This window comes from Leptosomus discolor, unplaced genomic scaffold, assembly GCF_034619465.1.
Source record: "Leptosomus discolor isolate bLepDis1 unplaced genomic scaffold, bLepDis1.hap2 HAP2_SCAFFOLD_63, whole genome shotgun sequence".
NCBI lineage: Eukaryota > Metazoa > Chordata > Aves > Leptosomiformes > Leptosomidae > Leptosomus > Leptosomus discolor.
In genome coordinates, this window is record NW_028237738.1 from 1,256 (window position 1) to 27,711 (window position 26,456).

At 47.4% G+C, this 26,456-nt stretch overlaps 1 protein-coding gene across 1 annotated transcript in view; it reads left to right on the top strand.

Moving 5' to 3' along the window:
- The first annotated feature begins 24,597 nt into the window (after window positions 1–24,597).
- LOC147413149 (RING finger protein 17-like) overlaps window positions 24,598–26,456 on the top strand; it is a 28,915-nt gene continuing 27,056 nt past the window's right edge. The window contains exons 1-3 of the mRNA XM_086480596.1: window positions 24,598–24,746; window positions 26,169–26,268; window positions 26,371–26,451. Coding sequence (XP_086336722.1) covers window positions 24,598–24,746; window positions 26,169–26,268; window positions 26,371–26,451 — 330 coding nt within the window. The remainder of the gene's footprint in view (window positions 24,747–26,168; window positions 26,269–26,370; window positions 26,452–26,456) is intronic.

Consider the following 26,456-nt stretch of genomic DNA (forward strand, 5'->3'; position numbering starts at 1 on the left):
AGACACCTGTCTTTCAAACCAAGACAGAACCCTTCGCTTATCTTTTCCTTCCTTCTCCGCACAACTCTACTTTCCACGAACCAACATTACTACTTATCAATATCCACGTATTACACAGACGTATCAAGGATGGGCATGGCACTCCTTATTCATACTTCAAGTTATTACACTCGTTTCACTCTTCTCCGGCCGCCTCAGTTGCCCGAGCTCGGAACCGCGGATAGAGCTCCTCACTCACTTCGTACGTCTCACTCACTCATACACTCAGAATGTCCGGACAATTTTGATAGTAACGACAGGAATTATAATCGCAGGAAGCTTCAACTAACATATAAAGACGTTCACAAACAACTCACATTGATCCCCGGGCAAATCATACAACTAACTCTACTTTTGTTGCCAGGTAATGGAGTCCACCTACTCATCCAGGGCATGGGCAAACCGACTTTCCTGGACAAGAGTCATAACCAATATCCCCTGGCAAGATTGTGGGGTTTAAGTTTAGCCTTCCCAGTGAACACCCTTCTAAGCAGCTGCAAATATTGGAAAGATGACACGATCGTGAGAGGCCCGCTTACGCTTCTCCTGCTTCTTATATACCAGTCATTAGCAGGTCCGTCCTGGCTCCCGATGTTGGGATGCAGCGGCAACCTCGGATTTGCTCGATCTACTGCCAAGTTCGCTAGCAGCCGCCCTATCAGTCAGCAAATCCCCCTGTTACCATGCAGGGTACCCTCCTCCCATACGGGGACTATGCTGCACGCCAGATGTCTCTGCTCGATTTACCAGCTGCCCCGGCCACACGTACAACTTACAGGCCCCTCTCACAAAACATACCATTTGATATGCGGCTTCAGGAGGTTGTTGTCTGCTCCCACGGTGAGCGGCTGGCAGCGGAGGCTCCTCCAAAGAAAGTGCTCGGGGTGCTCCCAGGGGCATCCGCTCCCCAGGTGATCCCGCAGCCGAGCAGAGAGCCTTCTGGCTGGCTCACCAAAACTGACGTAGGGAAAAGACTTTACAACCCGAAAGGTTACACAGTAGGTATGTTTATTGCGCGCAGATGCACGGGGAATCGCTCCACCACAAACGTGCATCCCCACTGTGGCCGCTTCTCCAGTATTTATCCAGTTAAAACATCACCTATTTCGAAACGCCTAGACATATTCATGACCTGTCCCCAAAAAGGCCATTCCTTCCTGTCACTTCATTTCCATAATCTCTGCCTCGGGCTCCTCCTCGGGGCGCTTGCGCAGTTCCTCCTGGTGGTCCTGGGCAGGGGTCTTCAGGGATGAAGGCTGTAGGTCTTCCTCGCTCTGTACTCTTCCCCTCTCCCCTGGAATCTCTAATTTGGCTGAGCTTGCAGCACCAGACTGGTTTCAGCCTGGTCTGTCCCTGTGTGCACATCTGGCTGTCTCCGTTTTGTTCTTGGTTAGAGATGGATGTTAGCGAGCCCTCCTTAGCTCTTATCTCCTCCTGCCTTTGACGCCTTTGAGCCATGAATTAGGTCCTTGTTTCTGTCTTTTCTGTTTCCTTATCAGCTTCTTTCTCAAGCAGTTTGCAGGGGTTAGTGACTAATTGCTTACTTCCATGCATGTTAGTTCTGGGATGCAAGTTTTAATAGGTTTAGCTTTTTCCTATGTAGCTCCCTATTAATATTTTCGATATATCTTGGGTTATAAAATATATTTTCTATGTGGCCCCCTATCACCAGCTGTCATTTCGATGAGGTAATTTAGCTGTGCCTGTTCATCTCAGTGCCCTTGTGTCCTGGGTTACAGTGTAAAATGTGCCAAAAGGAAAAAAAAAATATTCTATTACCATCTTCAGGAGCTGTTGAGACCAGGTGGGGCGGTGCTCCCTGCCTCCCCCCCTCTGGACTATCTCCTGTCAATGGGCACAACAATGCCTTATCGCCTGACCCATTGATAACTCGCTCCTGGGCTATCTCCTGTTAATGGCCCATCAAGGAACTGCCTCACGACTCCCCATCCCATTGTGAGATGCTCCGCCCGGGGAGGGGGGGGAAGGAGCCAAGCAGTCCATGCCAAATAAAAACGGAGATTTTGAACACCCTAGCAGCCTTTCTTCCACTGGATTCCCAGAGGAGTTTTTTCCCCCCCACTGGAGTTCCAGAGGACAAGAGCTACCTACCTACCACTGGACCTTCGGAGGAAGACCAGACTCTTTTACCTGATTGCTGCTTCCACAGAACTATATCCATCACTTCAGGAGGACTGCAGCCAGCATCTTATCGGACTGCTACTGCCACCCTAACAGGGTGTCAGGTTGTATTCCTGACTCTGTCAGTGTAAACCAGTGGGTTGTTTGTTTTTCCCTGCCTTGTGTTATATATATATATTAGTAAAGAACTGTTATTCCTATTCCCCATATCTTTGCCTGAAGGCCCGTTAATTTCAAAATTATAATAATTTGGAGGGAAGGGGGTTGCACTTTCCATTTCAAGGGAGGCTCCTGCCTTCCTCCACAGACACCTGTCTTTTCAAACCAAGACACCTTGTTTTCTTCTTTCAGCTACCTGGTCAGTGATGAGCTCCGGGTGGTGATGGAATACATGGCCGGAGGCGCCTTAACCGAAGATGTTACCCAGTTTTGTATGGAGGAAGGGCAGATGGCAGCTGTCTGTAGGGAGGTAAGGGATCCCGCGTGTGCTTCCTCTCCCTTGGATGGGATGGTACTGGTGAACAGGTGGCAAGAACAGGAGGGATTTCATCTTGAGAGCTTTGTTTCTGCCTTGCTTTATGATATGGAGAAGAAAGGGCATCTTAAGTGAACTGCCTGACAGTGTCACTGCACTTTCTGTACAATGTGATTACACTCTTAAACACCGTTATTGCATTACACTTTTTTACTTTTTTTATTTTAATTTGACTCAACTTTTCCTCTTTAAACACGTGCCTGGAGCATGTCTGTACTGCATTCCTTGCCTGTAAAAGCAAACATGCTGGTGGCAGTATTTTAAAAGAACAGCAAGGCAAAGGAGAGACTCATTTTTCAGAGTCTCAGCTTAAAAGGATAGCATTCCACCCAAAATGGTGTTTGCTCCTGAAAAATGACTAAGGTGCTATTTCCAAATCTGCTGTAGAGCCTGACAATAAAGTCTTTGTCCTGCAACCTCCCACCCAACAGTGATCTACTTCACACCGAAGGAAGGGACTTTCTCATTTCTGGCAAACAATACTTTATCATATGGATGGACATAGCACACTGATTGCGGCAGCAGCCATCCTGCCTGTGCTTTCAGGGGCTAGTCCGTGACAGTAATGGACATTTCTCCTCCCAAACCTGATATGCCTTCCTTTGGAAAGTTGTTACTTTAATAGTGTTGAAGCAGCAAGCTATTCCTCTTGACAGCGCAATATTCAGGCATTGCTCGCAATTCATCTGGAAATTAAATGTTTTAGAGGCATTTCCTTCTTGAGTGATGAAATCAGGTCATTAATTTTTACCCTCATGTTTCCTTTTTACCTATCAGTGCCTGCAAGCCCTGGATTTCCCTCATTCAAAGCAAGTGATTCACAGGGACATCAAAAGCAACAACATTCTGCTTGCAGTGGATGGGACTGTCAAATTGGGTAGGTATTCTTGGTCAGGCACAGCCTTCCCAGGCTGTGGCATGGGGCTGGTTTTGACTGACAGCCAGTTCCCCAGAAGGGATGCCTGTGGTAGTGTGCTGACCACTGCTGCCAGCTCCGAGCACAGTTCCAACGTGCAGAGAGGCACAGAAAGGAGAAAAGTGTGAAGAGTGCCTTGGGTTTGTGTGTGGCCCTTCCAGAGGGAGGGAGTTACAGTCTAACGGTTCAAGTCAACAAAAGCCACTGCAGGAAACTCGAGGGGTGGGTTTTAAGTGGACAATTCAAAAATATTTCCATGGCTACAGCACTGAGCAAACAGAGCACGGCCGCTTTTCCAGATAGATTCCACACCGTGTTCTCGGGCATAGAGTGGGGATTTCTTTTGCTCGCTTTCCTAATTCGAGCTGCCTTTAACACCACTTGTTTTCCTCCTCAGCTGATTTTGGTGTCTGTGCTTGGCTCAGCCCTGAGCAGAGTCAACGGAGCACAGTGGTCGGGTCTCCAGACTGGCTGGCGATGAAAGAAGCCTACGGTCCCAAGGTGGACGTCTAGTCCCTTGGGGTCATGGCAATAGAGATGGCGGAAGGACAGCCTCCTTCTATTGATGAAGATCCTCTCAGGGTAAGGTGCACATAAAATCAGATACCAGTGTCTTTCAGATCTATCCTCTTAGTCCCCCGTGAGGCAAAAACCCAGCCGCATCAGCTGGAACCAGTTCCCCCATGGCCTGCTTCTAAAGCTGCAGTGTGTGATAGTGAAGGCGTGTATACCAAGATAAAACCTCATGACTGGTAGCTGGAACAAAGCAGCACAGCAGCATCTCCTGTAGCTTTGGTGACATCAAGGGGAAGACTTCCAGAGACGTGACTTGTAGCCAGGTCAGAGATGTGCCATCTCTGCCTTCAACTGGGCTTGAAATACCTTGTATGCTTTTTGAAATCTCTTTGAGCTGTATCTCTGAGTGACAGCGATTTTTCAGCGGCAAGTTTCTCCAGTTGGCGACTTTTTCTGAAAAGCATTACGGCTGTGTCTGCAGGCAGAGAAGTCTTTTCAAACTCGGATCAGTGCCGATGGCTCACCTGAGCCTTTCAGGTAAGCAGTGTCGCTGCTTGTAGAAATGCCATAATTACTCATTAGCAAATGACTTTCTAAAAATGGGTTTTAGCACAGAAACTTGGAGTAAACAAATGTATTTTTAATGTTTTGAGGTTTTCCGTTTCAGCCTCATTCCTTAAAATGAAATGACCAGCTCTTATCCCAAATGAGTGTGTGATACTGAAGGCGTGTATACCAAGATAAAACCTCATGACTGGTAGCTGGAACAAAGTTAGGTGCTGCACAGTTAATTCCTGATAGGGATACAGGAATGTATGAGGAAATTAATTGTGACCATGTGTATAGATAGATCATTTGTGTTAAGGCTGGAATTGAAATAGACCATGACATGTAGGTTTTCTCATAGCAATAAGGCTGTGCTCTCTCTGGTCTATGGCACCCAGACTGTGTGCTGCAGGCTGAGAGAAGAAACAGCAGAAGGGTCAGGACATACCCCCAGGCAGGCTGCTTAAGAAAGGAATACAACAACTACACCAGTGTCAGTCCTCTGCTCTGCTTGAACAAAGATTCCTGAGTTTTCTTGGAAGGCTTGTTTTGGTTTGGTAGGTGCCCGGGGTTGTTGGTTCCAGTGCACACAGGAGGAGCGGTGTGCACTGTGCCACCTCCTGAGGGGGGAGAAGAAGTAAAGAGGTTTGGGTTCAGCCTGATGCTGAGTCAGCTGAGTGCACCGCAGCTGGCAGGGTGGCAGTAGGCCTGTGTCCCTGGTTTGCAGGCTGAAAATTCCCAGCTTCCTTAACCTCAAAGGTTGCTTAGGGCTCCTGGAGAAGCCTCAGGTCAACTGTGAGGCAGGGAACTGGATTCTTTCTCTCTGATCAAATTCACATTCAGCCATTGCTGCCCTTGCCCAGATTATTTGAGATGCTCTTTTTCTCCCTACATGCCTCGTCTGCTGCAGGAGTTGAGATCAGCTTGAGCACTCAGAGCTTCACGGTGTCTTCAGGTGCCTGAGTAAAACTGCAGGAGGTTAAAATCAGGCACCTGGAGTTGGTCCCATCTGTGTTCACTTCCTGGGCTCTTGGGCAGAGCCTGTTGCCCCTGAGCTGGGAACAGTGAACAGCTTGTGATGGATCACCTGAAGTTCCCCAGTTCCCAGCTGGTTTTATGAAAGTGAATCATCCCCAACAGGGACAGGATCCCTCTGCTATTGTGTGTGAAATCACAGAGTGCAATGAGAGCTCTCAGCTGCATCCAAACAGGAGAGCAGATAAGCAAGACCCGCCTTTACAGGTCAGGTTTTTAGCTGATGGCACACAGTAGCTCTTGGGTTTAATAGTCACATTTAGACCCCATCCAGGGAGTTCTGCGAAGCCTGGAAACCAAAGGATGTTCTTTCACATTTTCGTGAATGCTTGTTTTAACAGTGCAAGGCACGCAGCAGCTTCCGTTCCTGACAGGAGTTGAAATACCTAAATGTACTCTAAGGGCATTAAAGGATCATTGATCAAAGAGTTAACACCAGTCTGAATGCAGATATGATTGTTGTTTTCCACGTGTAGAGCAAATGCATCCCCTGTTGCTCACGTTCTTTCCAGCCGATGCAGATCTCACAGGAATGAACCATTTTCCAGCCAAGAGTGGCCTGGATATTTCTGTGACGGTGTTTGTTTTCTCTCACTGGGATTTCTTTCCACCAGGCATATGCCTGGGGCCTGAGGGACAAATATTGGTGTGATAAATGTCCTTTGAAACGTTGGTTGGACCTCCCCAGTTTCAGTTTTAAAAATACCCAACAAAACAAATCCTAGGCATTTCTGTTTGCTTTTTCATTTGTTAACCAGAGTGCCTCAGTTTTCTTCAAAACTAGAGCATGTTTTCCAAATGCTGCGGATCTTCTACAGTTTCAGGCTGCTAAGTCATCTGTGTGTTCTTCTGTCATGTATCCGGGTGCCCTGGATAACTTGAGGGTCTCATTTTCACAGACTGCAGCTGCAGCTGTATGCCAAATCCCTTCTTGTTTCTGGGTACATTAAAGAAATTGAGGAGCTTATTGCCCCTTTGCAGCTACTGCAAACGCTCATTTCCTTTGGACTGTACTTGCTTTTCTCTGCCAGCTGAATCACAGGAAAGCAAAAGAGACGTGACAAGAAGGTACTTGAGCTTCCCCTAGAGCTTTTGCTGTGGTCGTAGAACTATTTAAAAGATGCAGTACCCAGCTACAGATGACTCTGCTGATTGGTGTTCTGTGAAGAAAGGAGCAGCTGAAAGAGCTCCCTTTGTCCCAGCACTCCTGTTTCACAGCCAGGCGAATGTAGCCGGAATAAAATTCCCAAGGCTGGCATGGGTGCTGTGTTCCTTTACCGCAGGAGAAGGGACGTCCCTGGGGCAGCACCATTTAACCGCAGTGAGGACAGGCCCTCTGGCTCACCGCTGTGCCCGGTGCCTGAGGTCAGCTGCAGATGGGTGGGACAAGGCTGATTTTGTGACACTTCTCTTGTGGGAAAAGTAGAGAAACTTCCTTTTATTGTTTTTCCTCTAGGATAGTTCATTTGCCTTTTTAGGCCTGCAAATTTTCCTCTGCCTTTAAGAGGATAAGAGTAAAGTCCCTTTGGCCACCGTCTCTTTAAATGCCAGTAGCACAGAGCTGTTCTTGTCAGGGCGGACATTTGTATGGAAGACTCCTAGGCCTATTTCTATTCTTATTGCTGTATATTTGGGACATATTCTGCAAGTTTAGGTGCAAACAGTTCAAAACATTTGTCTTGCCGTTCTGAAGAACGTCTTACAAAAGCAGAATGAACTCATCTGTCCAGCTTTGCAGCGTGTTAGATCTTGGTTCCAAGTGAACCGCCCCGGATAATGCTCGCCCGATGTTTTGCAAAATTCTGTTCTAATTCCTTGGCATGAGGTCTGTCAGGAAGACTTGCTGATCTGGAATTTGGAGACTGCTGAAAGACAGAGTTGCGGGTGGCTCCTGTCTGCCCAGTTATGTATTTTCTTCATAATATATTTGTGCACGCAGCTAACATGTCTGTGTTGAAAATGAGGTTCCAAATGTTTCTGTTTATCTAAGGAATAAGCTGATGTATCTACTTTTTTAACCTCTAGTTACCATTTTTATCTAGAACAGAGGGAAAATCTGGACTACCTTTGTTTTAAGGAAGCTGTACTTTAGGGAGCAGTGAGCACTGCAGGGATGCATTTTATGTCCGAATCCGTTGAAATAATACAGCTGGACCAAGTTCACTCTTTAAAATAGCCAGGAAAGCTGGTGTCGATGCACAGAGAAGCCAAATGTGCTTTTGCTGATGGAGTTCGTCCTAACTAGGTCAGCCACTGCAATCAGCTGTCAAGGCAAGATCACGTTGATGTTGGAGTAGCTGTGGCTGCATCAGAGGTTTTTTGTAGGTAGAGAAAAATCATCTCTAACCCTCTGCCAGGGAGGAAACTGGCACTGGAGGCTGGACCTTAAAAAATGGGCTCTCTGTGAGCAGTTCTGGGTAAGAATGAAACAGGTGGAGTCTCGTGTTTCTTGTCACTCTAGGCGATGGATCTGATAGCGACCAACAGGACACCAGAGCTGCAGAACCCCGAGCAACTGTCAGCTGAGTTTCGGGCCTTTTGGAGCTGCTGCCTGGAGGTGGACGTGGGCAGGCGAGGGTCTGCCCAGGACCTTCTGCAGGTAAAACGCAAAGCAGCTGCAGGTGAAACAGCTGCGCTGTGTCATGGTTTTGTCATCAGCTGAGCTCAAAGGCATCAGATGGAGCCCCCTCGTGTTAGTCTCCACTCTGGGTGCTTTTCAGCTGAAAAATCAGTGGAATCCTACAGTGGTTTGGGCTGGAAGGGCCCATTAGAGGCCATCCAGTCCAGCCCCCCTGCAGTGAGCAGGGACATCTTTAGCTGCATCAGGTTGCTCAGAGCCGCATCCAGCCTGACCTTGGATGTCTCCAGGGATGGGGCTTCTGCCACCTCTCTGGCCAGCCTGTGCCAGTGTTTCACCACCCTCCGTGTAAAAAATTTCTTCCTTATATCTAGTCCGAATCTGGCCTCTTTAGTTTAAAACTGTTACCCCTTGTCCTATTGCGAGAGGCCCTGCTAAAAAGTCTGTCCCCATCTTTCTTCTAGGCCCCCTTTAAGCACTGGAAGGGTGCTAGAAGGTCTTCCTGGAGCCTTCTCTTCTCCAGGCTGAACAACCCCAACTCGCTCAGCTTGTGTTCACAGGGGAGGTGTTCCATCCCTCTGGTCATTTTCATGGCCCTCTTTTGTGTTTTGGTAGGAAGTTCAGGTTTACAGGGTGGCAAAATACCTGCAGTGGAACGATAGCAGGTGCAGAGGCCTGAAATGGGGTTGGGGACTGGTGTATGCCGAGAGATGAGCAAGGAGGAACGCAGTGAAGTCAGTCCCAGCCAAGCGGACAGAGGTTTGGCGGTGGGAAGGAAGGGGCTGCGGGTGCTCCCTGTGAGCATCAGAGGGGCCCCAGCTTGTCCCTCCTGCCCCACTTGTAGAGGTTTCTGCCAGCGAAACGGGGATGGCTGAGCAGGACTTGTCACAGCTCCTTCTGTTGCCTGGCATAGTCGAGTAGATGAAAACTGCTGCAGGTTTGGTGCCAGGTTTTGTGGCAGATAGGGAGTGGCACCATGTGCCCCTTGGCTGTCCCTGCTGTGAAGGTGCCAGCCAGCGCAGGAGGGGCAGGGCATGGGGTGGCAGACACTGCTATGCCAGCAACCCAGAGCTGAGTCCATCAGTGCTCTGTCACTTGTCTCCCTGGTCTTCTCTCTACTTCAGCGGCCTTCAGAAGAACACGTGGGCCTAAACACCACTGGGATAAACTGGAGTTCCCTGAGGAATGGCTTGTGCCCCTCACCTTTTCTGACCACTAAAAATGTCTTTAGAAAACAGGAACCTCAGTAAGTATTTTGAGTTTCCTGAAAGGAACAAAGCCCTGGGACAGCAAGCAGCATTCCCAGAGCACTGGCAGGGCAACAATGCCAGCAAGCTGAAGACACCTTGAGAAATGGATTAATCGAATGATCGGCCATGTTGGCCTGTAACAGCAAGAGACTGGACTTGAAGGCGGAGGTACAGGTGGTCACCCCAGTCCCATTTCTGCACATTCCTGGTAACCAGCAGGATACTGCTTGAGCCCATGAGTATCTAAGTTTGGAAAGTAATGGTTCACTTTTTTTTTTTCCTTTGGGAAGCATCCATTTTTAAAGAAAGCCCGTCCTCTGTCCAGCCTGACGCCTCTGATTGTTGCAGCAAAGGAAGCGATTCAGAACAGCAGCTGCTAGCGCTTCAGGGGGGCTTTCTCTCATGCCAGCTTGGCACCGGAGTGAGAACAAAAACTATACCTAACCCTAACCGTAACCCAACCCAGTCCCTCGAGTAAAAATTTATTGTTTGTCTTCTTTCTGCTTTCTGGCTCCTTAATTCAATTTTAAGATGAAACAGGGCTTAAGACAGAGAGGTAATGACCTAAAATGCCTTGCTGCCTCATCCATTTCCAAGGTAAAGCAAACTGAGTTGGAAGAGTGTCTTCTTTCTCACCCTGTGAATAAGCTGCAAGAGAAATATGAGGTGAGAGCAGGCCCAGCCTTGCTTGGTGCTGAGCCCCAGCAGAGCCCTCGCAGACCCAGAGCAGCCTCAGTATCCGCAGAGCCAGGCGGGAAGAAGGCACTCATGCAGGCAAGCAGCAGCAGACCAGCCCTGAATCGGTGAGCTTGGCCTGGGGAGGGAGTTACCGCCTCCCTTTGGTGCACAACCTCCAAGAGCCCAGGGCTGTCACCTGAAGTCCCTGCTTGCGCTGAGGGCTCCCAGATACTTGGGGCTGCTGTGACCCCATTGCAAACATGAGGCAATAGTGGCAGGTTGTGTTTTGAAAGTCAGGCCCTTTTGCTGCTGCCCGTTGTGTGTGTCATTGGTCCAGCCCAGCCGTAGACTCAGGGATCAGGTACAGGCACTGCTGCTGCTCCCACGGAAGTCAGGGAGAATTTGGTTGTTGCCCTTGATGGCAGCACAACTGGTTGCTTAAGAAGCGGGTGATGATAATGCCCTGGGTAGGGGGGGCTGGCGGTGTCCCTCAGCTGAGCGAGTGGAAGGGAGCTGCCCGCTGTCCTTATTCTCCATCACGCAAAGCTGTCTGGGTCAGAAGTGGGTCGACACAGCAAACATGAATCATGCAAGTCTCTGGCGTCTGTGTCTGCTGAGGTTTTTGACCTCTGAGCTTGAGGTGCACAAAGGCAATGGCTTTTTGTCACACCATTCCTATCAGTGTGAGGCAATGCTACTCACTCCATCTGTAGCACAGCCACAGGGGAAAAAGCCTCTCGGCTCCTCATGTATGACTCTCGTAAGGTGCCGGTATCTGCCTTAGCGGGTGAGCAAGTGGCAGGGTCGCTGCTCCAGATGGGAACTAGCAGCAAAGGACTGCACCCACCGCAGCCCCGGTGAAGAGAACGCCTCCTTCTTGGGCAGAGCCCAGATGCAGTGGGGGAACAACAGGGAGTTACTGTGGTGCACTGGGGCTGTGTCTGCACTGCAGGTGCTGAGCGTGCAGACACACATTTGGGCAGATCTGCAAAAGAATTCTGCAACTCTTGACTGGATCAGGATGTCACCAATGCTGAAATCCAGTTTAGTCCGAAGCAACTAGTTTACACCTGCGCTGGGGTCTGCTGGATACCAAACCTTTTATCCCCTGTTGCAGACACAGGCGTTAGATTTCCCAGAAAGTTTAGACATGTTCATCCTATTTCCTGGAACTAATTACCATAGTTGCATAGTTATTACACATGTGGCCTAGGTCTCTGAGGTGCTTCCATGCGGTCTTTGGTGGTCTCCCGTGGTCTCTGGTGGCCATTGAAGAGGTGTTTTTTGGTGTCCTTTCCATGAAATCTGAGTCTTCCATATGTGGGCTTCTCATCTCACCGCCCTGTTTGCAGATTCTTCAGTTCCCTTATCCTGGTGGTTTACCTGCATTCCCCCAGGATGTGCCAGTCCAGGTGGCAAAACGTCCTTGCGGGTGTTCCTGCCTGAGGCTCCTTACAGCAATTCCACCCTTTGAGACCTCCAAAGCTGATTTGGGAGTCTCACTCAAACTTTCTTACAGTAATAACCCTTCTTGTCTTGTCGGAGGCCCCCTATCATCCTGTAATAAAGAATGGCTAACTAGCTTTTAGAAAACTGGCTTTTAGAAAACTGGCTTTTAGAAAAGAACTGCTGACCAGCCTTTAGAGATAGGGAGGGAGGCCGATTTGTACTAACCTTTATGCATAGATCCATTGTGGACTATCTAATACTTTAAAGATAAGAATGAAGCAGAATGCGCCAAGCGAAGGACACCAGGTGGAATCCTCCAGTCAGACTGTGGGGCTCAAGGAACACAAAGGACTGAGCAGGAGAGACAGGGAGGGCAGTGAGCAAGAGCTGGCTCTGTGAATTGGAAAAGACCCAGGATGGGACAGGGCATGCGCCACAGGGCGAGTTCAAAAGTTCAACCCTGAGGAAGACTCAGACCTTCATCCCCAACGACCACCAAGGACCCTCAAAGGAGGCGTAATTTGGGCGGACTGAGGCAGGACTATGAGAGGAACTTATGTTAATGAATTCCTGGAAATAATTAGAATAACCCAACCTTTTCTTAGAAATATAATGGATAAACATGAAAGCTGTAAATATAAGGCAAGACTCCTAACGCTTGGGCGCGCACGGATGGAAGGAGCCATCCCCCGGGCTGCTCGGCGCCACAATAAAGAATCCCTGCTGAATAACACTGAGTTGTTAGTGAGTTTTCCCAGATTCAGTTGGCACCCTAGATGGGACGATCTCTTTCCGGCTGCAGGAGCCGCTGAGGACAGGGACTCCCTAGGCGCGCCCCGGGACCTTTCCTTGGAGGGGCTCCCTGACCCACCCAGCTCGCTGCAGGGGCAGACAAGGCCCATCTACATAAAAGGTATTCTTTCTGGTTCTGGTTCTGGTTCTGGTATACCCTCTGGAAGGTGTCCGTAAAACGTAGGAGACGTCCTATGATGGACACCATACGTCTGGCAATATAGTGCATAGCACTTGATCTAGAACGTACTCTGGTCTGGTTCTATAATTTGCTCAGTGCTCGCACTGTGCACTGGTTGGCATTGATCTTAACGTGTATTTTGACCACTGGCATTGATATTTGACTACGTGAATTGGAACTTGTCTGACATGTGTATGATGCTGGATCTGCCTAATTCTATAGTTGCTATTGTAGTAATTTTAGTTGCGAGTGTCATGGTTTTTTGTGTGAATGGTCTAAAGGAGCTCCTTGTGTGGTAGTGCAAAAACTGGTTATCTGTATTTGAATGCGTGAGTGAGTGAGACGCAGTGTTACTGCAAAGCAAGTGCGGAGTCCCGATCTGCGGTTCCATAACCCCGCGAGGGGCCTGGTCGGAGACGAACAAAGCAACTGGGAACTGTTCCAAGTGTTGTTACAGTCCGGAAGAGGTAAACTCTTACTGGGGCTGCTGATTCGAATACCCGTTGAGAGATTAAGGCACAAACGAGGCCATATATTGTCAATGCCATTACAAAGTTTTATTTAGAGAGAGAAAGAGAGAAAGGGAGAAGGAAAGGGAGAAAGGGAGGAAGGAAGAAGAAGAGCACGCTGCAATAGTCACCGCGGGGGATCTGTAGCATCTGGTGGTTTTTCCTGTCTAGCGGCGGTTCAGTCCAGGCAGGCAGGCAGGTCTCAGCTCTGCTCTGCTCCGCTCCTCTTTTCCCCTTTCTGCTTCTTCTTGCTTCCCTCTTGCTTCCCTTTGCTCTTCTTTTTTCTCCAGAGGCTGCCGAGGGTCTTTTTTTTTGTACCATAGTCCCAGGCCAATCCGATGGTGATGTGTTGCGGTCAGGCGGTGAGATCCAGTCCAACAGCGGCATGTTGCTTCCACGCGCCGATCACGAGCTGGCGGTCCACGCAACCTCCATTACACAACTTGCGAGCTGTAGTGCATAAGCTGAACAAATTCATGCCTTTAGCTGTTACTGCATAGCGACAAAAAAAGATTTTCAGGAAGCCATGTCAACTAGCCCAGGGTCCTACCACATCTGTCACTATGGTGACTTGAGTCTCTGCTTCCTTTCCAAAACCATAAGGTACAAAAAGTTTGAGACAAACATAAAGTTCAGTGGTCCTAATTCTTACAATTCCAGTGGTCCCAATTCTTACAAATGTATATCTGTGAAACAGCAGACAAAACTTTTTAAAGGTACAGCCTTCTCTCTGGCTGTGAAGGTATCAAAACTGCAAGCTGCATAGCTAAAATTTTTTAAATTGTTATTAGTATCTCAATAAGCTCTGATAAAATAAGCTGGAAAATTGGAAGATGAGGTCTTCACAGAGCGAGGAAATTTTAAAGAAAAGTCCCCTTGGGTGCGTATTAGCGCATTGGAGGGAAATTGGGGGCCCACCGGGGAGCATGGTAAATAAGAAGACCCTGATAAAATATTGTAACCAGTGGTGGCCCCTTTATGTACTGGATGATGGAGAAAAATAGCCTTTTAATGGGACTCTAGAATATAGTACTCTTTTGCAATTAATACTTTTCCTAAGAAGGGAAAAGAAATGGGATGAGATGGTGTATGCTGATATGTTTTTCACCTTAAGAAATCATCCTGAGTGGCAGAGGGATCGTGGAATCAGTTTGGCACCACAAGACCCTTTAGTGTTATCTTTGGAAAAAGATCAGAAAAAGCAGCCTAGACTAAGGAGATGCTGTTTGGCATGTAGCATAGAACAGAGGTGCTTAAAATATACCAGAGAAAAAGAAGATGAAGAAACACCACCCAAGCAGCTGGACTACCCTCATCAGCCTGCTCCCTTACCCCAGCCGTTGTACCCATCGCCGCCTCCATCTGAGATAGGGGAAGAGGCGGAATCAGGGGAAAGCTCGTTTGTCAGAAGACGGACCCGCAGTAAAACTAAAATGGGAGTATTTAGTGGGGAAAAACCTAAGATGATTGCCCCTTTGAGACAAGCGTTGGGGCCGAATGGGCCAGCCCTGGTAAAAGCCCCCTTTCCTTCAGTGGAAATAGAGATCTGGAAGGAGGTAGCTAAGTGCTACAGGGATGATCCACTAAAAAGGGCAAAAAGATTTGAATTTATAGTTAAGAACCAAAATCCAGATTGGGAGGATGTGGACATGCTACTAGGGAAAATGACAGAAACTGAGAGACAGCTGATCTGAAATACAGCCCGGGTACAGGTACGAGCACAAATAACTAGTGGGGTTCTCCAAGGCACCACTGTGGAACAAGAGGTTCCTATGGACAATCCCCACTGGAATCCTAATATTCCCCAGCAATATGAAAGGCTCCGGAAGTATAGGAAATGGGTGAGACTTGGTATCGAACATGCTATCCCCAAATCAATTAATTATTCAATTTTATATGAAATGAAACAGAGACCCTGGGAAACACTCACTGAATTTTTAGATCAGCTCCGAATTGCCATGAGAAAGTATACTAGCATGGACCCCACTTCAAATGATGGGAGAGGGTAGCTGGTCACTCTGGTTTTGAGACAATCTGCTCTGGATATTAGAAGAAAGTTGCAGAAATTGAAGGAACCGGATATAAGGGATCTCGAGAAATTACTGGAAGAAGCATGGAGGGTGTTTAGAAATAGAGAAGAGGTGGAAAGAGAAAAGTTGTCTAAGACTATAGCTGTTGCAACTGTGGCGGCCCTTGGTCATAGGGGTGGACATGGGGGGGAAAGTTTTGGGAACTGGGGTAGAGGAATTGGCTGCGGAAGTCGAGGAGGGTTTAGAGGTACGTTAGGCATGAATCGGTGTGCGTACTGTAGAAAGGAGGGACACTGGAAAAATGAGTGTCCACAGAAGCCAGAGAAAGGGCAAGCAGTCATAGCCTCAATGAATCAGGACTGACGGGGACCTGGGGCATCTACCCTAGCAGATCCACTGGTTAAAATAAAGCTAGGGACAAAAGAAGAGGAGATGGAATTTCTGGTGGATATGGGTGCGACTTTTTTGGTTTTAAATCAAGAATTGGTACCTCTAAGTAAGGATTTTGTTAATGTAATAGGAGCAACTGGCCAACAGGAAAAGGCATTTTTTTGTGAACCTCTTAAGTTCAAATTGGGAAACCAAATTGGAATAGACAGATTTTTATACGTTCCAAATTCTCCCAAATCATTGCTAGGACGGGACTTATTGGAGCAATTAGAGGCAAGGATTGAATTTAAACAAGAAAACATGGAATTAAAAATAAAAGAGGAACAGCTGATTGAAATTTTAAGTTTGAATGAGATAACCCTTGTTAAACCTTTTGAAGTAACACCTGAATTTAAAGAAATTATTAATCAGGTGTTTCCAGGAGTATGGGCTTCAGGAATTCCAGGAAAAGCAAAAAATGCCACCCCAATAGTAACTGAACTTAAGGGGGAAGCAGCACCCGTCCGTAAGAAGCAGTATCCCCTGAGATTGGAAGACCATAAAAGAATAGAGAGCCCAATTAAGAATTTTATCCAACACAGACTTTTAGTGGAGTGTGAATCAGAATATAATACTCCTGTTTTACCAGTTAAGAAACCTGACGGAACATACAGAGTAGTTCAAGATCTTAGGGCCACAAATAATTTTGTCAAAGATTTACACCCAGTAGTGGCAAACCCATATACACTGCTTACAAAGCTCAGAGAAAACCAAATTTGGTTTACAGTGCTAGATCTGAAGGATGCTTTCTTCTGCCTGCCACTAGCCAAAGAAAGTCAAAATCTGTTTGCATTTGAGTGGGAGAGTCCCACTTCTGGGAGGAAAACCCAGCTAACCTGGACAGTGTTACCCCAAGGATTTAAGAATAGTCCAACAATTTTTGGAAATCAACTGGCTTGAGAATTGGAGGCATGGGAACCTCCTACTAAGAAGGGCACTCTTTTGCAGTATGTAGATGATTTATTAATAGCAACCGAGACAAAATGGGAGTGTATCCAGTGGACTCTAAGCCTGTTAAATTTTCTTGGACTAAATGGATATCGAGTCTCTCGACAGAAGGCCCAGATGGTTTAACTGCAATTAACCTACCTGGGATATGAGATCTCTGGAGGACAGCGAGAGCTGGGGACTGAACGGAAGGAAGCTACCTGCAAGACCCCACCACCTCAGACGGTAAAAGAACTCAGGATCCTTCTAGGAATGACAGGTTGGTGTCAGTTGTGGGTTTATAACTATGGAATGATAGTAAAGCCTCTTTACGAACTTTTGAAGAATAATCCCACCCAATTAGTGTGGACAAAAGAGGCTCAAAATGCTTTTAGCATCCTTAAAAAAAGAACTCATGAGAGCTCCAGCTTTGGGGTTACCAGATATTACCAAACCCTTCTGGCTCTTTTCTCATGAGAAACAAGGTGTAGCCTTGGGAGTCCTGGCCCAACGTCTGGGACCCCATAAGAGGGCAGTGGCTTACTTCTCCAAATAACTAGACAAAGTGAGCAAAGGCTGGCCAGGGTGCCTGCGAGCGGTGGCTGCTGTAATACTTAACATTGAGGAGGCCCGGGAATTCACCTTGGGCCAGAAGATGACAGTAATGGTCTTTCATACTGTATCTGCAGTCTTGGAACAAAAGGGAAATCACTGGCTCTCTCCATCTATGTTCCTGAAATACCAAGCTATCCTTGTGGAGTCTGATGATGTTGTAATAGAAGTCAGTAACGTTGTGAATCCAGCTTCTTTTCTCAGTGACATGACTACAGAGCCATTGATTCATGACTGTTTGGAGACCATAGAGGCTGTGTGTTCCAGCAGGCCCGACCTGAAAGAGGAACCTATGGAGGACGCTCAAGATTCCTGGTTCACAGATGGTAGCAGCTTCGTCCAACAAGGTACCCGTAAAGCCAGATACACGATCACCACCGTCCATAAGGTAATCGAACCAGCGCCCCTACCTATAGGAACTTCAGCTCAAAAGGCAGAGATCATTGCCCTAACTAGGGCACTAGAACTGGCAGAAGGGAAGAAAATAAATATCTGGACGGACTCTAAGTATGCCTTCGGGGTTGTGCATGCTCATGGGGCTATCTGGAAAGAACGTGGACTTTCGACAAGCCAAGGGAGACATCTTAAACATGCAGAAGAAATATTCCAACTTTTAAAGGCAGTGCAACTACCAACCAAAGTCACCATCATGCATTGCCAAGGACACACGAAGGGTAACACTGATCCAGAGAGAGGTAATAGATTGGCTGACATGGAGGCTAAGCAGGCATCTGAAAGAGACCTAGGGGATCAAGATCTAGCTTTAATTCTGACTAACAGAAATACTGAATTAAGTGAACCGGAAGATGTTAAATATAGTAAAATAGATCAGGAATTAATATCAGAACTCGGGGCAAAGGTCCCTTCTAAAGGATGGGCACAAACAAAAGATGGAAGACTAGTACTACCCTCCGCCTTGATTTGGGGTCTGGTTAAAGCAGAACATGATAAAACGCATTGGGGAGCAGATGCACTATATAAATACCTAAATCAAAATTGGATAGGGAGAAATTTGTATTCTTCTGTTCAACAGGTAACACGACAATGTGAAATGTGTCTAAAGAATAATCCTAATACAGGAAATCGGGCACAATTGGGCAATCTCGGAAAAGGGAATACTCCAGGAGAAAATTGGCAGATTGATTTCTCTGAACTTCCAAGAAAAGGGGGTTATCGATACCTATTGGTACTAACAGATTCCTTTTCTGGGTGGCCAGAAACTTTCCCTTGTAGAACAAACAAAGCAAGGGAAGTAACCAAAGTATTGTTAAATGAAATAATACCTCGGTTTGGAGTTCCTGTGGTTATTTCCTCAGATAGACGGCCGCATTTTTGTGCACAAGTTGTTCAAGTGAGTAAGCTATTGGGAATTGATGGGCAATTACATACCCCATACAGGCCACAAGCAAGTGGACAAGTAGAGAAAATGAATCATTTAATTAAGCAACAAATTGCTAAAATATGTCAAGACGCTAATTTATATTGGTATCAAGCATTGCCAATAGCTTTGTTCAGAATATATGTAAAGCCAAGGGCTAAGGAAAATCTAAGCCCTTTTGAAATATTGTATGGAAGGCCATATCACGCTGGATATAAAGGGGAAGATCTGAATCAAGTGAGAAATTCTCATTTACAGAATTATATTATATCTTTGGGAAAGCAGTTGAAACAAATTAATAATAATGTATTGGGAACTAGAGCTAAAGGTTTGGATCACCCAATACATCCTTTTAATCCTGGAGATTGGGTTTATATTAAAACTCTTTCAGATGACCCCCTTCAAGAAAAACGGGAGGGGCCATATCAAGTATTGTTAACAACTTTTACAGCCATCAAGATACGAGAACGATCGGCTTGGATTCACTACTCCCGCGTGAAGAGAGCGCCCCGTAAAGGATGGACTTCTGATGAGATTGGACCCACTACCTTAGGACTTTCTCGATACTGATGTGGGGAATCATGATTGGAATGAAAGGGGTGGACGCTTGGGAGTGGCCTTGGACAAATGCTTATTTTGAACATACAGGAAGTGCAGGAAAAAATCTAAGAGGGATCAATTTGACAACTGTGGTAATATACGATCACAATGTGACCTTCCAACCAACTGAATGGAAAAAAATAAATACGACCCATACCTGGACAGTTGAGAAAGGAAAGGAGGTTCTGATAGGATGTAGAATCTTTAATGTGAGTGATCCACTTCCTCTCCAAACCCAAATTACTGTCAGAAATAACTCCAATTGGGAAGAGGGAACCAAAATAGGTCAAAAGATATGTACGGTGGCTGATGTTTGTTGGTACGCCTTCAGTGTAACTCAGCCAGTATCCATTGTCTATCTAGGGGCATCTGCACAAGGGGACCGAATTTTATCTTTTAGGTTTAGGTTAAATCTAATACAAAAGAAACCCACCACTCCTCCCATTTATACTGTTCCCACTCAGGTTATTCAATCAAATCATGCAGAGCTTGAGCAATTGGGACCATATGTGTATCCAGCAGGACCATATATAATTAAATATGTCGGTCAACAACAAGTAATATTTAATCCAACATGGTCTCCTAAAAGAGTTGAACTCTTGATGCAGAGCAACATCTCCACCATTCAACCAGCCTGTTCATCTTTCCTAAGAACTTCACATGCAGGACGGATGATATGGTTACATAGAAGAACCTTTCCATCCCAAATGAAAACCAAGAGGGATATGACTGGTGCAATGGGAACAGGACTAGGAGTTCTAAATAGTATAGATACTGAAATAATAATGAACAAACTTGCCACGGCAATCAATGACCTGAAAAAAGTACAGAAACTGTAATAGTCTACATGGGTATGGGATGCGTTTGTTTAAGAACTCTGTGTAATTCTGTACAACTGGATGATCTTACTGTAGAAACCAGCAACCAGTCTAACAGTTGTATCTGTAGTTCTGTTGATCTCACAGGATGTGATTTTAACTATACTGATCCTGTCACCATTTATCAATTGTTATGATCTAGTTACATGTTGATTCAAAATTGGCAGCCAACCCCTATTGGAATGAAATTTGCCCTAGTTAGGAAACTATTACATCATGAGAATTTATAGAAATTGATAAAACAAGTTCAGGAAAGTGGACGGAAAACTTTAATTATTGTCCAACATGATACAGAAAGAATATATCAACTAATGGAACAGGTAAAAACAGACAGAGAACACCACTGGTGGGATGTGTTCACAGGCTATTCCCCGTCAGCTATCAAGATCCTAAACATACTAACTCACACGATATTGATATTGCTAATAGTCATAGCAATATTGATGACAGTAAATCTTATCCTCTGGTGTAAAATGAAGAAACTTGTTAAACAAATGTGGGCCTTAGAAATAGTGATGAAGTATGAGGGAACGCTTTAACTGCAAAAGAACTTGCAGAAGGAACAAAGAAACTGTAAATCGTAAACCGTGTGCCAGAAGCCACAGCCGTAAACCAAACCGTATGCCAGAAACCGTAAACAAGGTCATCAAAGCCAAAAGTACCACTACCAAGCAGAAATCTTATCATGAACCAAAATCCCAAGAGAGGACTCGAACCCCTTGGGTACCCTTATAGCCCAACCTCGCGAGGCTTTCGCCACGCCTTACAGGCAGGCATCCAGAGGATCCAGAAAGAATGCCTTAAATCTGACCAGGGGACTTGCTCCGAGCTCTTTGGTCCGGGGATCGGAGGTTTTCCCCGAGAATCCTTCGGTGCCGGCTGGAAGTCCTGCGATCCCACAGATCCATCGAGGTTCAAGAGCGGTGTCCCTCCTGGGTCGCCAAATGATACCGTAAAAATCGGTCGCAGATGAACCCCCTAAGGCTTAGTTTGAAGTTTTGGAAGGCAGGCATTCTTCATTCATGGCACCGGCTGCACGGGGGGGTAATTCCACCCAGCGTGCGGACCCCATGTAGCAACAAGTGGAACTTACATTATTCAATAATATGCATATGCATAGTATTTTCCTGGAATTTTCATACATATTCATATCGTTCCCAAGAAATCATTCACACAGAGCCTGCCTTTCTCTGGAGTCTGCGCAGTGAGGAGTATTCCAGGTGGTGTACCTCCTTGTCTCGGTTGGCTGGTCTCACCCAGTGTGAAATACATTTCTTTTCTTATCTGTTCACACGTACTAAAGTATCGAAACTACTGCTACAACAAACATGCATCAAGGACAGGATCATAGAATCGTAGAATCACAGAATGGTTTAGGCTGGAAGGGACCTCAAAGATCGTCTAGTTCCAACCCCCTGCCGTGGCAGGGACACCTCCCACCAGACCAGGTTGCTCAAGGCTCCATCCAACCTGGTCTTGAACCCTGCCGGGGGTGGAGCATCCACAGCTTCCTCAGGCAACCTGTGCCAGTGTCTCACCACCCTCAGGGTGAAGAACTTCTTCCTTGTATCTGGTCTAAACCTGCCCTCTCCCAGCTTCCAACCATCACCCCTCGTCCTGTCGCTGCAGGCCCTTGTAAAAAGTCCCTCCCCAGCCTTCCTGTAGGCCCCCTTCAGTTACTGGAAGCCCACTGGAAGGTCTCCCCGGAGCCTCCTCTTCTCCAGGCTGAACAAGCCCAACTCTCTCAGCTTGTCCTCGTAGGAAACGTGTTCCAACCCGCTGACCATCTTGGTAACCCTCCTCTGGACTCGCTCCAGCAGCTCCATGTCTTTCCTGTGTTGGGGGCTCCAGAGCTGGAGGCAGTATTCCAGCTGGGGTCTCACAAGGGCAGAGCAGAGGGGCAGAATCACCTCCCTCGACCTGCTGGCCACGCTGCTTTTGATGCAGCCCAGGATGCGATGGGCTTTCTGGGCTGCGAGCGCACACTGTTGGCTCGTGTTCACCTCATCATCCACCAGCACGCCCAAGTCCTTCTCCCCAGGACTGCTCTCAATCCACTCACTGCCCAGCCTGTATCTGTGCTTGGGGTTGCCTCGACCCTGGTGCAGGACCTTACACTTGGCCCTGTTAAACTTCCTGAGGTTGGCCTGGGCCCACCTCTCCGTCCTGTCAAGGTCCCTCTGGATGTTGCCCTGAAGTTTTGAGGAGACGTACCAAGGACAGAGTGATTACTAAAAAGACAGTGATTATGTGTCAAATACAAAGTAATTATTTTCTTAGGAAAACTTCAGTTTAGCTAAGCTATGTTAAGGTATCAGTGCAACGACTGGAAGAGGCTGGTGCTGGAAACAGGGATGTTTCAAACATTGCCCAGAACAGGGGCGATTCTTTTTCCATTGAAAATGTTATGAAATGAGATTAAAAGCAGAACACAAAGTGATTTTCAGGAGTCTGTCAGCTGTCAGCTGGTTGTCGATTCACCACTCGTGACATTGTTATAATCAGGTTTGAATTTTGAATAGATACTTTTCATTGATAACTAGCTGCTTTTAATGAACAACTTAATTGCTTTAATGAATAACTAACGTTTTGTATTAATATCCTGATTTGATCAGTTTACATTGTAGTAAGAAATATACAAAACTTCACTTATGCTAAGAAACAACAGATGCAGGCCTTAGGAAGAAGGTCAAAGCTAAAGCTGCTGCGGATTGTGAAATTGTCCAGAACACAGAACAGGGAGGCAGGGAGACAGGTACAGGGAGTGAAAGTGCACATTCTTAGCATGTCTTCTTATCTTATGTGATGAAACCAGAGAAACTAAGGAATGTTAAGGTGAAGACTCTCACATCCTCCCCATCCTAATTTGGATATCAGAGATTTTGATCAGTAAGATAACCAATGATTAGATTAGTATAGGAATACTAATGAAGTTATTTAATAGGGTGGACCAATCATTGTAAATGTCAAAATTAATAGTGGGCATAACTGTGGGGGAATCTCAGCTGGACTGAGGCCCCTGGACAGGACGACTTTGACCTTGAGAGGATTCCAGTCTGCCCGTGAGAGAACAGACAGGAGTAAGAAGAGTTGCAGCTGCAAGTCCTGAGAAAGTGTCGACTACAAGACAAGGCGTACATGTCCTTTTGGCAGAAGAGATGAGTTATAATGAACTGTGCAAATAACAATTGATTGTATAACAATTCTGAACCAATTAGAAAGAGACACCTCTGAAAAAGCTAAGGGGAAAGAGAGTATAAATGAACAGGCAATAAAGGCTTTTGGACTACCAGGCTTTCAAAAAGATTCGTTGTCTTGTCACTTCGTCCGTCTCAACCGCGACACATAACATGCATGCTTATGTTAAAATATGATAAAGATCATGACTTTGCAGAAAAAGAATATAAAATGCTGAATTTTTAATGTAACTTTGAAGCACGTCAGGTGGAGCTATCCCCCGGGCTTCCCAGCGCTGCAACAAAGAAGTGCCGGCTTCTCTGCAACTGTGTAGATAAGTTTGTCGTGATTGCGACCTTCTGTCAACAGCATGAAGGATGGCATATTCAGTTTTCTTTTCCTAGAACTTTAACAGCAAAATAAAAGCACAGTAAGACACTGCATGTCCCCTCCCATGAAACCCCATGCAGGGCCCCATAGGCAGCGCTGCCCCATAGGCACCCCACAGACACCCCTTGTGAGGGGCCCTACAGGCAGCACCCCCCCCATAGGCACCCCATAGACACCCCATGCAGGGCCCTCAGACGTAATATTATAGAGATGATATACAACATAACACATACGTACTTTCTTTATAACTCTTTGTAAGGGCATAGAGAACAGAATGGGAAACTGGTTTTATGAGCTGTGACAAATCCACAAGCAGAAAATGATAACACAGCGTTTGTTGCCATTGTTCACTTGTTAATTAAATGGAACTACAGTTGAAATGTAAGCAGGGATGAGCTGTCTTCCCACCAAACAGCTCACTAGGCCTAATTAGGCTTCTCATCCCAGAGCTCGTTAGGATGCTCCAGAGCAGAGACGGCTGCTTTCAAACGGCGGCACCCCCTCCTGCCACTCCTGTCCCCTGCCACCCCCACAACAGCTCTGCCACCGCCCACCCTGCGTGTCACCCCTCGCCCTCCCCCGCCGTGCTCAAACCCGGGCCTCCGCCCTCCCGCCCGGCAGGGAGCGATCGGCCCTCCGCAGCCCAGCCCCGCCTCAGGGCGCCAACGTGGCGGCGGAGGCTGCCCGCGGGGGCCGCAGCAGCCACCGCCCGCCCCCGCCTCGCCGTGATTGGGTGCGATGGGGACGCAGGCCGGCGAGTCGCTCAGTGATTGGTGGCTGGTCAGGGAGGCCGTTCTGGCGCGCAGGGGCTCTAGGAGGCTGCTGCCCAGAGGCTGCTGTTCCTCCGCGCTGAGGGGAGGCGCGGCCCGGCCCGGCCCGGCCCGGCCCTGGCGGTCTGGGTAGGTCGCGGCTCCAGCCTCTTCCCCGGCGGTGGTGCTCTGGGGCCGGCTGGGAGGGAAGGGGCAACAAAAAAAGAGAAAAAAAAGAAAAAAACAGGGCGGGGGCGACGCATGTGCCGCGGTGAGGAGAGACCGAGGGGAACCCCGGGGCCGGGCAGCGGCTGGGGAGGGGAGCCGGGGCCAGGGCAGGCGGGGGGTCGCAAGCGGGGCGCGCCCCCGCAGCGGTGGGACTGGCGGAAAAGAGAAGCGATCGCTCGGGGGTACGTGGCCGTGGAGGGGGTTTGCGGGGGGGGGGGCGGCGTGTCCGGCCGTGGGGGGTGGAGCGGCCCTGGGGCGGCGGGGGGGGCGGGCCAGGCCAGTGCCTGCTGCGGGGAAAGGTCGTCCCTGCGGGGAAACGGGGATGAGTTTGGGGAGGGTTTGTGTCTGCCCGCTGCGTTTTACTGTGTGCCGGGGGCTGGGAGTGACCTGCGGGGCGGCTCGGCCATGGGGCGTGTGTGTGTGTGCCGTCGGGAACTTGTGGGTTTGTTCGTTTTTTTTTAAAGTCACGAGACCCTCATGAGTGGAAAGAAGGAGTTCTCCTCGGTGGATGGCAGTGATGAGGCACTTAAGAAAACCGAAAGCTCTGTCGTATGTGACTTTTGAGACGGTTCTAATGGCTTTAATGTTTTTAAGTTCTAACAGTGTAATTATGAGGAAATGGAGAAAAGAATGTTTGTGTTTTGCAGTGTTGCAAGTGTGATGCGTCCATTTTTATGTGTTATGTATGTGTGTAAAACATGCAGTTTGTGGAAAGTTAAAGCGTTTGGAGAAGGTTTGGGGAAAAAGACACTTTAAATGCGTCTTGGGATGTGGTCAAATACCGAGTTCGTAGGCTACCAATATCTCGTGTTGATCCGTGTGTATATTTTAGAAAGAAGTAAGTAGATCAGTGTTGATCTATTGAATGTGCTTTTAGTTAAACACCTACAGAATGACTGTGATTAAAATCAATTACGTGACAATTTATCGCTGCTGGTTCTAGTTACCTTGAACACTGCACAGCTAAAAGCTCTGGTACCACCTCTGTGGGTGATGAGCTCAGTGCCACAGAGGCCAATTGCTTCTCCTCCGGGGGTTTGCTGGTTTAGGCAGGCTGCTTTTGTGAGAGTCTTCTGAGGGAGCTATTTGGAGCTGTGAGTGCTTTGCAGAAGGGCGGGTGTGGGAGACCACACGGCAGAATTGGAAGAGCCTTCCTGGCGGGTTGTCAGTGGGTGGTTTTAGTATAATCTGCCGTGTGTTCTAAAGGTTTTAACAGCCTCATCGATACCTGGTGGGATATCGAAAAGAGAATAGTTGGGCACCAAATGAAAAATGAATCCTGGAATGTTACCAGTCCTATGTCTTCCCCTCACTGAGGATGAAGGTCACTGCCACCTCCTAAGGTTTTGTTCAGCCTTGCCAAAATCATCAGATGGCAGTTACTAGAGATGCGTTTGCAGATGATGCCGGTAAGAAGGAAGCTTTTTGAAAAAGGAGGTATCTGTGGTGTGTGTCGCAGTGTGAATTCTGCTGTTTCCCAGATAGTTGTGTGTCTGTATTTCATGACAGATTTTGAAATCCTCAACTATGTCTAAAGTATCTGTGGGAAGTTTGATATTTTATTTAAAAAGCATAGTTTTTTTCCTTAAAGTTTTGTTTTGCAGGCCCTGCAGCCACGATGCTGAAGAGAAAAATGTTCTGCACCCGGCGTCTTCAAATGGTGGGCTGAGGGATGAACCAGCTCGAGCTCCATCAGCAGCCGTGGTGCGTTAAGGCGGCATTTCCTTACGTTCTCGCCGTAGTACGGCCCATCTTGTCTTCCAGTCACCCAAACAGCTTTATATTTGTTGTCAAATCTTTCCCCAGGACAGCAAAACTGTGGAAGGTATCGATGAAGCTTTGTGCATAGCTGCTTGTAATCTCGGCCACTTACATGATGCAGCTGAGGTGGG